The sequence below is a fragment of the Anser cygnoides genome, chromosome 3 (assembly GCF_040182565.1).
Source record: "Anser cygnoides isolate HZ-2024a breed goose chromosome 3, Taihu_goose_T2T_genome, whole genome shotgun sequence".
NCBI classification, from domain to species: domain Eukaryota; kingdom Metazoa; phylum Chordata; class Aves; order Anseriformes; family Anatidae; genus Anser; species Anser cygnoides.
In genome coordinates, this window is record NC_089875.1 from 73,169,558 (window position 1) to 73,185,406 (window position 15,849).

Sequence of the window (15,849 nt, forward strand, 5' to 3'; positions counted from 1 at the left end):
TATATTTTTATGAGTTAGGTTTGTTTCTTTACAGTCCATTCTTTATTATTTTGCAAATCAAATACTTTCCTATACAACATTACTGAGAGAGTTCAGTGGCCCATAAACATATTAATCCAGCCCTGCACAATCTTACCTTCAATACAGCAACAGACTATTAAGGGAACAGTTTGAAAGTCTTTTACTGGTATTAGTTCAGGAACAGTATCATTTATATTCACGACTACAAATAAAATAAGAAATATATTATTAATGATTCTCTGTGTTGTTTTTTTTTGTTTGTCTTGGGTTTTTTTTTTTTTTTTTTTAAAGAAGATCCACTTATTTTATATACCCTGTGTAGTCACTGCACTTTACGTTGACCAAATGTGAGCCAACCATTTTGAACAATCTTGTACTGGAGGTATTAGGATGCAGAATGAATTGTTTACATTTACTCATTTGTGTAACAGCAGTGATGTCAACTTTGCTTTCTAGTAACGTATTTTCCATTTATTTTCTTTGGTGCTGATTTTCAGTTACAATAAAGTCATCTTTTCCTAGTCATCTGCAGTTAAAAGTCTTTTTGAGAGCAAGTTGTAGGTGAGTGAGATTTGAGGGAAGAGTTCCAAAGAGAAGTCTTTCATTCTGGGACATGGCTCATTGTAGAAAGGTTGCAAAACTGTAGTTTTAACAGGTTCCTGTTAAATCGTCAAGTTAAGTTGTCAGTTGTCGTCAGTTCCAAGACGTAATCCATAAGAGACATGGATTACCTTTGGAGTTTTAATATCATGTAATTGTTTGGGCAGTAGCACGTAATGGCCTACTTTATTGCAGGACCCCATACTGCTGGCATTGGTTCTTCTCAGGATGTTACCTGGAGGAATGAAGTCTTTGTACATCTGCCTTTCTGTAATAGCAGTGTATATTATAAGATCTTCATCTTTTTTTTTCTTTTTTTTTTTTTTTTCTCTGCAAGTAATATAACAGGATATGTGGTAGTATAATTAAAACTTCAACAGACAAGAGAATGAGCTTGATTTGTTTAACTGGTACAGTCTTGATACTTTACCAGATTTATTAACACATTTGCAGTTCATTTTGGTGTTCGTTGGTTTTCTTGATATTCGTTATTAGAATGTCTGAGGTTAGTACACCCAAACTATTGTGTTACGGGCAGTGAGATATATTCAGGCCAAAATTGTGATGAAATCTTACAGCTGATTTGTATGAGGTGTTGTAATTTTTTTTACTAGTATGTGGAATGATGTTAAGAGACCAAATTCAAGGAAAACCACGTGTCTGAAGAAGGTAATTGAAGATTAAAGTATATGTCATAAGCGAAGATAGAGGAATTTGATGATAATTAAAGGCTGCTTGATTAACATTTACAAAATGAGTTTTCAGTTAATGCAAATCCAGTGGTAGCTGAGGATGTTATTGGTACTTGTAAGTAGGAGAATTATTTTTGCAGAAACTTAGTTTTGGAAATTCTGGTGATAAAGTTGACAGAACTTTGTATTAAATCAAAGATTTTTCATGTAAGAAGTATGAAGATTATTAGCTACTTTCATTCTGTCCCAAAGTCTGTTTAGCATAGATACAGTTAGTTACGTGATTATAAAGGCAAATATAAAAGCTACTGCATACTTTATTTCTGCTTCTAAGGGGGAGGTGGGGAAGGGAAGTGTTAAATTGGTTATTACTTTTCAGACTGTGATCTATTATGCCAGCAGCTAGAATGTGATCCATTAAATGAGGCATATGAAAGGCATTGCTGTTGTACATTGCTAGAGAAATTACAAGTATGGTAATACTCAGCCATAAAGATACATTATAAAAATGGTTGGAATTAAATTTAAACCCATTAAAGCAAGGACATTGCAGTGCTGCATTATTGATTTACATATAGATGAATGTCTTTCATTAATGCTAAGAAACTAAACTAAGTTTAGTATCGACAAAGTGTAACCTAATCAGAAGTAAACTTTCATTTAAAAGATGCTGTGGCTGTGAAATTTTATTAGTCTTCTGAAAGTAAAACTGAAGTATGGTTTCACTACCAGTTACAGTGTTGGGCAGATTAGTTTTCACCACTTTGATGGTGTGCTTTCCTACTTATGTAAGTGTTACTTGTGAGAAGACCTGAGTTGCCGTTGTGACAATTGACATTTTCAGCTTCTCGCAAGCTTCTAGTAATCCAACATTTCTCCATGCACCTTGCACTTCTGAGATACTTCTCCAGGACGGCGTTAAGGGGCAGTGACAGCAGTGTCCGACACCTGTGCTGCCCACGGTGCTCTCAGCAGTAGCGGTGGCAGGGTGATCGTCACACGCGGCGTCACGGCCAGTGCTGCAAGGACACGAAACAGCTTGCCTTTTGAAAAGAAGGGTGGTCAGATCTTATTAAGACTGATCTTCTAAGAAGGTATTAATTGCCTTTCATTACTGCCGTTGCTTTGCAGTTCTTTAAGCCATAGGCAACAGGAGCATTCTACCAACTTGTAAAAATCAAGTATCAAAGCATGATAGATAAACAAAACACAAGGGTGCCAAGTACGTACGCACACTCAGTGCTCAGTGCTCATACTCTGCTCGTTTGTCCTCTCAGCAGGGTGGAGTGGACTGTGCCAGCTGTTGTACAAGTGTTGGAGTAGCAGAGAGCATTATAAAGAAGATAAGAGTTGGCTTCTCAAGTGGAGTCAGAGTGCTTCAAAGGATGCATAGGAAGTGAGGGAGAAGAGTTTTCAATAGTGGCTCTGCGAAAGAGATCCGTCTCTCTTTGTAAAGATGAGTTTCCCAGTTAAGATCCCTTTAGAGTAGGGCATTTGCAGTTTATCGAGTGTAAACTAGTGCCGCTGCTTAAGAGTTGCCCGGAGATTTGTAGGGGAGAGCGGGGAGGAGGGGACTGTGTCCCTGCCCTGGAGGTGTCACCTGGCAGGTAGGGCGAGAACCGCGCCTCTCGGGGGTGTCGGGTCACCTTTCTCGCAGCGAGGGATGCTCTCATGCACCGGCACGCTTCTCCCTCTCCTCTGTTTGGTCAAGGTTATCAGCAGTTCCCCGGGCTTAATTGAGAGCAACACGCTACCAAGATGTTATGATCTGAGAAGGATTTTTTTCCTTTGCAGCTAGAGTGGCTTGGGTAACGTATGGTTTCGGAGCAGAGGGGAAGGGTTGCAATTTTTGCTGTTCACCTAGAGGATATATCGGGTTGTGACGTTCCTTATTTTTTATTTTTTCCTCTTTCACAGCTCTAAAGCTGCACGATACATTCAGGGATTTCAGAATTTGTCAGCTTTCTTGATAAGATCTATGTTAGGAAAGCCATCTTTTATAGGAGAACAAACATTGCTTGGGTGCAGTAAAGTTCTGTTTGCTGTCCCACACCTGTTTCGCAAGCGAGGGCTCCCAGTGCTGGGATCACTAAATACGACTGGTGAGGAATCATCGAGACCTGCTAGTGGTTGCCACAAACTGCGAAGACTGTGTGGTCTGCTGACAAATTCCCGACAGGTACTTCTGCTGTATACAGCTCCTGTAACAATGGGTTCCACAACTTATTAAACATCGTGTGAAATGCGTTTCCCTTTGAAGCATGTTTGAGTGATATTTTCCGTGCTGCCTCCTTGTTCTTGTTTCTGTGGGAAATGGGGAAATATTCTCTGTTCAGTTTTTGTGTAGTTTCCAAACATGATGCATAATTTGGAAAGTGTCATTTATCTTCTGGCATTTATTTCTTTTCCAAGTTTATTCATGCTTAAAACTCTACCTTATACCATACTTTCTGTTCCCTGTGGTACCTCTTCTTTTTCCTCTATATCTTTGGGTAGAACAACCCAAACTGCCTTAGTCAAATATTATTAGAAAATGTTATTTGTGGTTTGGGGAGGAAAAAAGGGCAGAGTGGATTTTCTGAAAAGTCTAGACAGGTCAAAAAATTCTGTTGTCCTAAGTGGACTTTTATTCAGGTTCAGAGTTGTACGTTTTGAGATCCAGGGAGTTCTGGCCAAATCTTTGCTTACCCAGCTTTTTTATGCCCATTGGAGAAAACATGTAGGCCAGTATTGTGTCTTTTCAGCTATTTTGTCAAATATCCTGTCCTAGAGGCAAATGAGGCAGGTAAGGGGTACTACACAAATGCTGTTACTTAAAATCTATCTAGCAGTGGGCTAAAATTTCTTTAAGATTTTGTTATTGCTATTACACACAGTTTTATAGAGAATCTGTCACTTAAGCATCTGAAACTTAATGATCTGTACATGCTATAAACTGGGCAAGTTTTTTCATGCAGGATATAATATCAAGGGGGAGAGCAATATTATCACTTAGTATTGACTCGATTAAGTAACTCAAGAAAAAGGGCACTAACCATCATCTTTTTATTCTTAATGATATTTTTTTATAACCCATATCTGTATTAGATAGAAATAAAAACTATTTCAGTTTCTTTTTTTTATGTGGATTTTTACTTTTTTTAAGTTTCTTTTCATATGTGTTTGGTCCTCTCTTTTAAATACTTACCTTCTTTGTCAGTATCATTAAAGTAATAATCAAGGAAGAGCTTAAGTCTGGAATTAATATTTAATTGTTTCTGTAGAACATTGCTCACATGTCATTTGTTGTGTTACTTTTACAGTGACAGAATAGTTCCTTTATTTTCTGTTGGGGAACTGCGGTAACAAACCAGGGTTGTTCACGCGCTTGTTGCTCCTATGGGCTTGCATGCTCCTAAGACTGCAGAAGCTCTGCTGGTGGGGGGGTCCTGCTTGATCTGCCTTGCTTCGTGCTCCCCCTCTGTGGTGTACACAAGTACAGAGTCTCCCTTGTCACTGTCGACACTTTCTCAATGCCTCTGTCTGAGACAGTGTTCATGTTTGCACTTTTTTTTTTTCATTTAGCTCGTATATAACAGCTGGCATTTTGGTATTTAGGCATTTACGTACTAGAAAGACTTGGGATATTCCTGGAAAATTAAAATCTGATCCTATAATTTACCCCTGCCCTATGCACGCTTTCATGTATTTAAACTTTTAATATTGAGAAACTAAATTCCAAAATCTTCAGAACTGTATCATCTTAAGCAGTGACTACAGAAATTATTGTATTTGTTTTTAATCAGGAGTAAAATATTTTTGTCTTCTGAAGAAAGTATGGGGAGTAGACATGTTGTTGAAAGGCACTGAATGATGTCTAGTCAGATCCTGGAAGCCCAGGGGAGTTTCTCAAGTAGAATTAAGGATCCTTCCTGGGTTCCTCAGGTACAAATGCAGCCTTCAGAGGATGAATAGCCTCCCAGAAAGAATGGCAAAGAGAAATCTAAGCAGTCTGCAAGGAGAAGGTGCCCCGTTACCATCTTCATTGACTCTTAATTCACTGTTGCTTTCTAGGTCAGCAGGATTTCAGCTCTACTACCACTGGCCTTATGGGATTCTTACTTCTCCCCCCAAAAAATCTCCATTATGAGGAGTAAAGATACCCATGGCTAAATATATACTATAGGGAAAATGCGTTTTGTGGCGCAGCCTGAAGATGCAGCTGCATCCTGGGAACATCTGGGGCTGAAGCTTCAAAGCAGAGGACAGACGAAGCTTTGCCAGACTGTCCTACGGAGGGATTCAGGCTGCAGGGAGCATTGTGGAAAACACGTCTGCCTTGCTGTCTTGAGACAGAACAATCTCTTCCACAGTGGGAAGGGAGGCTAAATTGTCTCAAGTGTAGCTGTTCTGGATATCAAGTAGGGGTTTTCTGTTGGTCATTCAGGGTTTTACATGCCAGAAAACATAAAACGTACAGCGTTCTAGGAAATCCATTTTTAATGAAGAAAAATTTTAGTAAATGAACTTAAAAAGCAGCATTAATAAGACAAGATGATACTGTGGATACATCTTCCCCACTGGGAAACTCCTTCCAGTCGGTGCCGTGGGTGCAGAAAATCGCAAGTCTGGGATTCACAGCCTGAGATGATTCTTACACTGTCTGCAGAGCTAGTGAAGGCTTTTGATTAATGTAACATATGTGGATTTGAAAAGGTGTGGAGGGGTAGGATTTCTGCGTCGTGGAGGACTTTGTACTATAAATTTACTGAGCAGACTTTTGTATTTGCAAGAGGCATCCCTAGCTCAGCTAAATTTGTTGCCAGTAGCAGTGCAGGTGGAAGGGAAATCTCCTCTCTTTCCTTACCTTGGTTAGGTATGATTTGTAAGTGATGTTTAGACAAGAGGATGATTCCTGCTAGTAATATAACGTTACTGTTATATATACTGTTACTATAACATTATTATTATTTTATGTTGTTAATGGATGGATCGTATGGGCCTTTCAGGTGGAATAGGAAACTACTTTGACCACATAATAAAGGGAATTTGTTGCTGGACTTTGCTTGGCCTGAATAAGGAAGCAGTCCATCAAGAAAGAAATCATTTTATGTTATATTGAGAAGATTTTTTTGGGAGGGGGGCTGGGGAAGCATGAATTGTTTTTGTCACTTCACTGGCATCTGACTCGGGTAAAGGTTTAAAGGTAGAGAATAAAATAGTCTTTCATTGGGCAAAGAAGACAAGATTTATGTATTTACCGGGCAATGAATTCCGTCAGTACTGTGGAGGTATTTTTATCTTGCTAGGATTAATCAATTTAACTTAGACATAATCGGAATTTAAAATATAATTTAACTTATTACAGTATTTTGTCTCCTTTCTTTACAGGTTTTCTGGTCCACTGATACATTTCAAAATGCCGCTGGTAAAAAGAAACATAGACCCCAGGCATCTGTGCCACACAGCTCTGCCCCGAGGTATCAAGAATGAGTTGGAATGTGTCACCAATATCTCCTTGGCAAATATAATCAGACAGCTGAGTAGCCTAAGTAAGTACTTTGTCCTAATAGCTGTATTTAGAACTGATACATTTTACATTCGCTGTTTCTGTGATTGAAGTAGGAAGACCTTTTCACGTTCTCAGAAAATTGTGGCTGAGCCTTCAATCTACTCCTTTTCTGACTAGTGACTAGCATCAATTTCTGTGAAAGTAAGCTTAGGCTTCAAACTGAATTTTACCAGTAGCACATCTCGAAACTGTTCAGTTGTATATTTCTGCTACCAGTGGAACATGTCAGAATAGGATATCTGGTAGCTAATAAAATCAGTAATTGCTAACCTTAGAGCAATTTTTGAGTAAGGAATATGACATAATGGGGAATATATATCACTGAATTGTTTTAATTCTCTTAACTTAAACCCTTCATCCTGTGGTGGTCATTAAGATTAAAAGTGTTGTTTGTTTTTTGTTTTTTTTTTTTAAATAATAAATCCAGAAATGTAGTTGTTACATTTCAAACATTTTCAAACATTGTTACATTTCAGACAGTTAAAGATTTTTCTTCCTTCTCCTATCTATCAACAGTTTTTCCCTTGGTGCATTTTAAAGGAGTGAATATTTCACAAGCTCTAGAATTCTGAAGGAGTTTTTCTGCAAAAGCTGGCTTCTGTTGTTTTTGTTTGTTTGTTTGCTTGTTTGTTTTTCTTCAAGTTACAGCAACTTTAAAAAGTTGTCAGATGCACCAGCATGGTAGTATTTTGAATTTCCAATACTGCGGTTGTTTTTTAACCACTAGGATACTAGTATTTTCCAGACTACCAGCACATTAAATATTAAAATGTGCATGCATATAAATCCAGAAAGTGAAAAGCCTTTCAGCTCCTCAGTATCTTAGGACCATAGGTGATGCAGCCTAGTTTGTTAATTAGATTGATTTAGTTATTGGTTTGAGGGTATACTGTACGGTGCTGTGTTTTGGCAGCCTTTCAAAGCTGTTAGTGTCTTCAACCTAGTAGCACCCTAATTGAGGACACTGAATTATGCAATTGAGACAGGAAAGCTTACAGCACATAAATATGAACATTATTAATATAGATGCTGAAAAAGCAAGGAAAATAATTTATCTGTTTAAATTCTTTTCAGCAAACCAAGAACATATAGGGTTAGGATGCAATAGATGATCAGCATCTGAGGTCTTAACCAATTTTCAGTTTTAAAGAACACCAACTTCCAACCCAACAGCATGGTGTCAGTGCTTATTTTTTTGAGATTCAGCAGTATTTGTTGTGTTTTCTTGATTATACCTACCTCATGCCTGACGTTGTTTCTACAACTGTTCAGGAAGAGTGCAGGATGAATAGAATAGAATAGTTTTAGGTGGAAGGGACCTTCACAGATCATCGAGTCCAACTGTCAGACTATTTCGGGGTTGACTAGAAGTTAAAACATATCAATAGGAGTGTTACCTAAATGCCTCTTAGACACAGGCAGGCGTGGGGCATCAACCACCTCTCTAGGAAGCCTGTTCTAGTGTCTTAACTACCCTCTTGGTAAAGAGGTTGTTTCTAATGTCTAGTCTGAACCTCCCCTGGCACAGCTTTGAGCCGTTCCCACGTGTCTTGTTACTGGATACCAGGGAGAAAAGATGAGCACCTCCCTCTCCATCTCCCCCCCTCAGGAAGATGTGGAGAGCAATGAGGTCATGCCTCAACCTCCTTTTCTCCAAGCTTAACAAACCCACCGCCCTCAGCTGCTCCTCACAGGATGCAATATCAGAGCAGGAAGAACTCAATTAAGGGATAAAACTAAGTATGAAAGAATACCTGTTGAATGGTCCTGCATTTGTTGTACGGCTTGCCTAATGTATTGCACCGATAGAGAGACACTTTCAAGGAAATGTAACAGTAATTATGTAAACTCCTCTTCTGTAAGAGGAGTGTGGTACTGCATGAACTGTGCATGCACAGTGATGAGCCCTAAATTAGCTGTTTTCGCATGGGAGGAGTTTCTGTCATGAGCTTGTGACTCAGTAGTGGTCAGGAAGGCACAAAATGTTGGAGATAACAAGGAAGGAAAAAAAGGAGAGAAAAGGTACCAGTTTACTCTGCAGCAGCAAGCACAGAATAGGTCACTCAGAGCTGTTTTTTTAATAAGTAAAACACTGATGAGCAGAACCTGTTACTTCAGTCTTTTGTTCTTCAGTTTCGAAACCAGAATTCATCATGGAATATCCTGTTGGCAGTCTTCTATGGACAGTGCTAAGTATACCAACTGAATTACTGAATAACTATTGTTCCTTTTCGGAATTTAATACAGTCAACTGATTTAGTTTTTCAACCTGTATGTATTTGTTTTATACGGTGTATTTTTAACAAAAACATTCTTATCTGCAATTAAATAGAAAGCGTTCTGCAAATTAGTCTTTATTTCTCAGCAATACCGATGATTGCTCTGTAAAAACAGAGGTCTTGTTATAAAGACATGAGTACCTTTTGAAAGTATTCTGATCTAGAATTGTGTTTTTTTTTTTTTTTTTTTTTTTTTTTCCTTTCTGTTTGGATCTGTAGGAATACAGATTTGAAAAGATTCGGGAGTTCTTCTGGCACAGGAATGTTGTCTCCTGCATGCTTGAACCCAAATAACCAGTCTGCACCTCGTGTTTCACTGTTACCAGTATTCAGGGAAGCCTGCTGACACGCAGATAAATTTTAGTAGTCATCTGTGAGTCATAGCCAGCAGGCATAGCTTTGCAGCAGTCCCCTGGCAACCAGCTTCTCTGCAGTCCTTCCCTTCTTGTTTTCTGTGACTAAATGGTTATGCTCGAGAATCAGCCTTCAAGTTGTAGACAGAGCTAGATTTCTCTCGAGAGCTGAAACTTAGTGTTCTGGTAGGGCTTAATTTCCTTCAAACTAAAGCTGCTTTTGCTTCTGACAGTAAAGTTATGCAAATTGAAATGAATGTTCTTTAACCTGATTAACACTCTTTCATTTCTGCCTGTAAGATTTTTCTGTTACCAGCCCTCAAATAGAGGATTAATCTCCTGCCATTATGACTCTTGAGACCAAGCATTCTTTTAACCTTTCTTCTGATAATGATATGGACAAATAGCAGTATGATGAAATTAGAGCTTCCGGTACTTCAAATGATACTGAAAAACATTATTTAGAAAAGCTTAGTGTAGAGTTTTATCATGTACGCAGTTAGATCTCCATTCTTGGAGCTCTTCATAATAATTCGATGGGATTAATCCAGCAACTGGATCTAACTGGACGTGCTTTGAGCCGGGTGTTGGACCAGCTGACCTCTAGTGGTCCCTTACCACTTCAACCATTCTGTGGTCTTGGATGCTATGTGCAAGCAGAGCATACCTGCAGAAACAGTACCTATAAAGTGACAGGAATTCTGTGGGTTTTTAATGTTTTAATATAAAATGAAAAGAGCTTTACATCGGTCTGTCAGCAATAGTTGCTATGTGTCTTCATACAAATTCTTATTCTTTTCCTAGTTTATTTGATGTGTTGCTTTTAATTGTTCAAGCTGAAAAAAAAAACATTGACCTTTAAAAGAAATAGAGATGAAAGGACAGAAATACTTATATCTACTTTGAGTGATAGGCCTTGCCTTTCTCTCTGGAACATGAAAACATATCGGTCTGTCTTTATGCTACATACAAAATTGCCAGTAATTTTTTTTTCCCCTGTCTATTCCCAGCTTTCTCTAGCTTGATAAAAGGACCTGTTTTCTGACAGCTTTTCTTAGCACTGTGGCAACAGAAACTCTCTGGACAGCAGCAGTAACTGTCTATTTCCTAGCCATTTTTCCCTTTCTTTCTTGCTTTCTGATTGTACCTGCTTTACATAAGTGCTTACCTATTTTTTCAGCAATGTCGCAGATGCATTTTTACTCCAGTACTGCCTGTGTTGGTTTGTGTTAGTGTATGTCAGGCTATAGCATCCTCCATCGTATATGAAACCTGACTGATAGCACTGTGCAGCTGTGCCATTGTTAGAAGATGGATAAATAGTTCTTTTGTCTGGGGGCAACCTCCTTCTTTGTTCACAGCTATCAACCAATCTTGTTTTTCCTTTTATTCAGCTGTTCCTTGTAGACAAAATCTATCATATAAGAAACCTAACTGATGGTGCTTGTTCTTGTTCCCAGTCTCTGACACTCCTGTATGAGGAGGAGAAAATTTCTCCTTTTGAGTATTTTTTCTGTATGTATGTTCCTTTTATGAATATTTATATTGCAAGCATTCAGACCAGAGCTTCTATTGGATTGTAGCAAGATGTCAGTTCCCTTTTTTTTCTTCTACATTTGTATAAAGAAAGAGGATGCTGAATAACAGTGTTTGCTAAGCTGAAGTGCACTTAATGTTAGCGAAAATAATTTTCAATTAACATTGAACCTCAGTAAGCTTTTCTCTCTTCCTTTCTTTTCTTGGTACTATTTCCTAGTTTCACCTTGTTGTCCTAGTTAGTTATCTTTTCCTCGCACCTTATTTGCAAGTTTTCAGGAGTGAAATGCTTACTTTTGAACATACTATTTATTCCCCCCTTTTTTCCTGCTCCAACACTTAAGTTTTGTTCCTTATTTTTTGCTTACCATGCCACTCCCTAGAGTGTTTTAAACACTGCTGGTCTTGTGAGAGACATTTTCTCACTTCAGAAAACCTTCAATTTGCCAAAGCTTTATGTTGTTCAATAAATGGGAAATGTTTCTGTAGAAATACTTACCATCAAGGTGTCTGGACTGCAACGAATCTTTAGAACCAAGCCTCTTCATCTCAAGACCAGCCTCCCTCTCACCGTTATGTCTGGACACCATCTTCACATAGTGAGCCTCCCCCCACATGTTGCACGATGAGAAGTAGGTCTCTGCAGACCTGCAGCTAGGACTTCAGTCGGTATTTCAGAACCAGCAGAATCCTTACAGCAGGTTCCTGCTGTGGGAATCCTCCTTCTCGCTGTGCTTGCAAGAATATTCAGCGTTCTCTGTGAATTTTCTTCATTAGTCACCCCTCTTTCTTTGTTTTACTATGATTACCAGGGAATGCTAGAGAAAATGTTCTTATGCAGATGGTATTAAGGGAACTGGTGGGCTCAAAAACTGAAGGCTTACAGTGCTTTTCAGAGATCTCCATCCTCTCAAAGACTCCTGTCTGATTTCTTGATGGTGTCTCTCCAGTAGTAGCAGCATCAGCAATACGATGCTGATTCATCTCCATTTCAAATGATAATGAGGGAGTGAGCAAATGGTCAATAATTTCTCATTGAAAACAGCTGTGTTAGAAATCAGAGTAGTGTGAAGTCCTACAAGTCATTAATTTCTTGCCTACATAGAGCACTGAAGGAAGCGTAAGACTTCCCTGTGAACGGATTATTAAGACTGGTGCCTTCAACATCAGGTTCAGCTCCCAGCAGTCTCTTTCCCACGTTTCTGAGCACTGCAGAATGATAAGCTCAGCTAGTTTACTTGATGGTATCCTTGGTGGGAGATGGGAAATGGTATCTCAGACCTCTATGACTGAAGGTTTTTGAAGGATGCCTTTTTCTGCTTGGATGTCAACAAGAAGCGTAAGACCTGCTCCAGAGTTGGCCTTTACCCGAGTTTTTGATATCCTGGTCAGGTTGTCTGGTAAATGCCTGGTTCATCTTTGCTGGCTAAAGGAACCAGGTTGTCTCTTCGATAGTACGATTGTACAGTTACAATCCTCACCGCCGGTCCTTACGGATTGCTCTTACGTCTTCATAATGATAGGTTCCTAATTAGCATACATGAACTATATTTAGTTACGCGATTTTCCAGAGCTTGCTCATCCACAGCCACTAAAGGTTTCAAGGATCTACCAAGGATCTTATCTCCAAGCCTGGAAGACAGTTCAGTCTTTTAACTTTAGTCCATCTCCTAGCCACAGAGCAACCTCACTGAACAGTGAGGTTGAAATAATCCAATGAGAATCAAGCCCAGGGTTTTCAGTGAAACTCTGATATACCTTGCCTTTTTGCTAAAGCATTTAATTAAATGAAATTAATGTAGTGAAGATGAGAAGCTGAATCAACAGGCAACGGATATATTAAGTTATATGTCAAAATTAACTGAGGATGAAAAAATATGTTAATAGAAAGAATAGCTTTCTTGTTTTTCTGCATAAAGGGACCCTGGTTATATATTCATACTGGCTTATGTGGTAATTAATTATCCTGAAAGATTATTTTCTAATATATATGCTATATAATGTAGGAAGAAACTGTTCAGTAGCTAGTAGTGTAATTTTGCATAGTGTAGAATATTGGGAAAAGAATGAAGTAGGACATAGGGTGGGTTTTACTGCTGCCTTTGTTCTATGCTTCTCTTTTTACAAAATGTACTGAACAAAAATATTGTTTCGTATGAGAGTGGAATTGAAATAATAGAAATCAAGGAATGATAGCATGTAAGTGGGTAACAGACCCAATGCTTAGCTTATTCTTTCGAATATTTTATAAATTTCTACAGCTGTTTCAAAAGTCAAATTACCAAACCTATATTTTTAAACTGTAATAATATTTTGAGGTTTTTATATTTTAATATATTAACATATTTAGCATTTATTATGGTAAATACATTATACATTGTTAAATATGTCAAAACATTAAATGCATATTAAATATTGTATATATTATATGTGCATTTTATAAACGTGTATCAATATTTTTAATGATAGGTGGATTAGATTTTGCTTGTGTACATGTTAATTTTCTATCCCTACGCTGAGTTCCAGATGAAGATTGATGAAGAAGTTAAGGCTAAATTAATTAAGAGTAATATTTTTGGCAACACTTAACAGTTTTCTTGGTTTTGTTTGTCCCACTCGATGCATCTCACGTTGGCCTGAGATTTACTGGTCATCTTTTTGAATTTGCAAATTGATGGTGTTTTATGGCATTGAGCACTTCAAGTGATCAGTTTATTTATTCAGATAGTTACTTAAAATTTAGACCATAGTTCCTAGAGGCTGCTGATAGCATAACAGATCTGAGGGTTGCTGTTTCAGCTTTAGGTGCAGTCAAAGGGCTTGGAACTTTTTACTGTCCTTTTGCATTTTTAAAGAAAAGAAAAGGCTTCTTCCATCAGGATTCAGGTCCCACTCCTTGTCTGAGAGCCTGTAACTTCATCTGATGGTAACTGATCTGGTGTTGTAAAATGATTTATTTAAACACCCATTCCTTAAGTTTTGCTAATGGACACAGCATAGAGAATGCAGTAATTGAGGTGAATTTAAGGACTAGAGTTTTGAGAGGGACCGCTAAGTTGTACCCAATCTTGCAGTGTATATGTGTGGTTCCAGGAATTCATACAACTCAATGTGTTAAGACTTACAAGGCCTCTCTTCTGCCACACTTCAGTTAGTTTCAAATTTCAAAAACTGTGTAGGGTTCAAAACACTGTGTAGGGATTGTAGTTGATTTCAGTTCACCTGATACATTCCGAGTCCTGAGAACAGTACAAAAGTGGTGTTTCTTATACCTTAGTATCCCTACCTGTTACTGTATTGGATAGTTAAAGATCATTAATTTGTGCACAGAAGTCAGTGCTGGACAAACGTTTAATAAATTTTAGGCAAAAACTAGGTGATAAAAAATAAATGAGGAAAAAATGGTGAAAGATTGAAAACTGTAAAACTGATCCATAGCTTTTTCAGGTTTTATAAGCCATTGTATGCTAAATTGCCATGGTAATGAACAGAAATTGATGATACATGTTTTGGTGTGTTTAGTTTAAAAAAAATGAGGAAGACAGTAAGCACTATTATTTTTATTCTATTTTCACCTAATAGTTACTAGCTAGTATTCTATTTTCAGCTTGTAGGTGTTTTAAATGTCAGGAGAAGAATTGTCCAAAAAAGGCTATCACGCATACGTTCTTAGGAGCAGGACTATTTGTCACTTCCAGGACATTTTATTTGGCTGTCACAAAAAAGGACATTGACACCAGAGGGAGCTGCATCCTGGTGTCAGTTTCTTACTGAAAGTTACCATGAATAGAGCCCTTTGAGACGAGAAGTTGCAAAAAGAATGAGCTGATAAATGCATTCCTGAATTTAAAATAAATGCTTGTGTGTCCTCTTATTTAAGTGAAAAGAACTTTGTGATCTGCTAATAAAAGACAGAATGATGGACTGAGAAGGACAACTGGTAATATTTGAGGGAATGTGGCTTGCCTTTTGAAAATGGCAAATTTAGGTATATTTCTGGTCAATTAAGCAAGTTTTGCAAATACAATAAGATTTTTACAGATGTCGAAATAAATGCCAATATAGTCTTCTGCAAATAAATTAATAGGTAAACAAATCACTGATCTTTTTAATCTGGTATTATGTTTCCAGCTATGACCAAAATCCTAAGGCATTATTATTTTAATTGTTGTAGTCATCTGTCATTCCCTTTATTGTACTGCGTGAAACACGAGTAGAGTTTTTGATCAGTCTCATAATGATGGAAGTGATCTGCACTGCTGATAATACTTTGGTAATTACTCATTTTACGTAATGACATTAATCTTGATTCTTACCATTCTAACCTATTTACCTATACATTAACTGGAATGTGAGCAACTGTGTTTATTAAATACTGAGCATCCTACCAATGAGTTTGGAATGTTTTGGTTTTTTTTTTTTACTCTAAGTTTTTGTTGTAAGTTATGTGAGTTTTTGTGACACTTTGGCTTGTTCACTGTTTTCGCCTGTCATCATCTCTTTTGTAAATCATTCAGAATTGAAGATATGTTCATATGGAATACACACAAAGACATCAAAATAAACAAATACTGGATTAAAAGTCTTGTATACATACATTCATGCATAGTATTCATTTGAATGGAAGTTATACATTTCACTAAAAGCAAACGTTTTGTTTGGCTTGAAAACTCATTTAGTTCAATATGCTTCAAGCGAAAAACAAAGAAGACTGCCAACAGGCATGTAGGTAGAGACAACATTATGGTTGCATACCACTTCAAACACGACAGGTTGTTTTTAATGTATTTCCCATTCGAGGATCAATGTTCATAAGC

The 15,849-nt window shown here is 37.7% G+C and overlaps 1 protein-coding gene across 5 annotated transcripts in view; it reads left to right on the forward strand.

The window, feature by feature from the left end:
* WASF1 (WASP family member 1) overlaps positions 1 to 15,849 on the forward strand; it is an 85,856-nt gene that overhangs the window by 50,624 nt on the left and 19,383 nt on the right. For 3 of the 5 annotated variants that reach the window (XM_066994428.1, XM_066994427.1, XM_066994429.1), the window contains one exon: positions 6,684 to 6,844. In XM_066994428.1, coding sequence (XP_066850529.1) covers positions 6,712 to 6,844 — 133 coding nt within the window. In that variant the 5' untranslated portion in view covers positions 6,684 to 6,711. Of the gene's footprint in view, positions 1 to 3,332; positions 3,493 to 6,683; positions 6,845 to 15,849 lie in introns of those variants that run through there. The other 2 variants (XM_048081116.2, XM_013175595.3) reach the window with 2 other exon arrangements.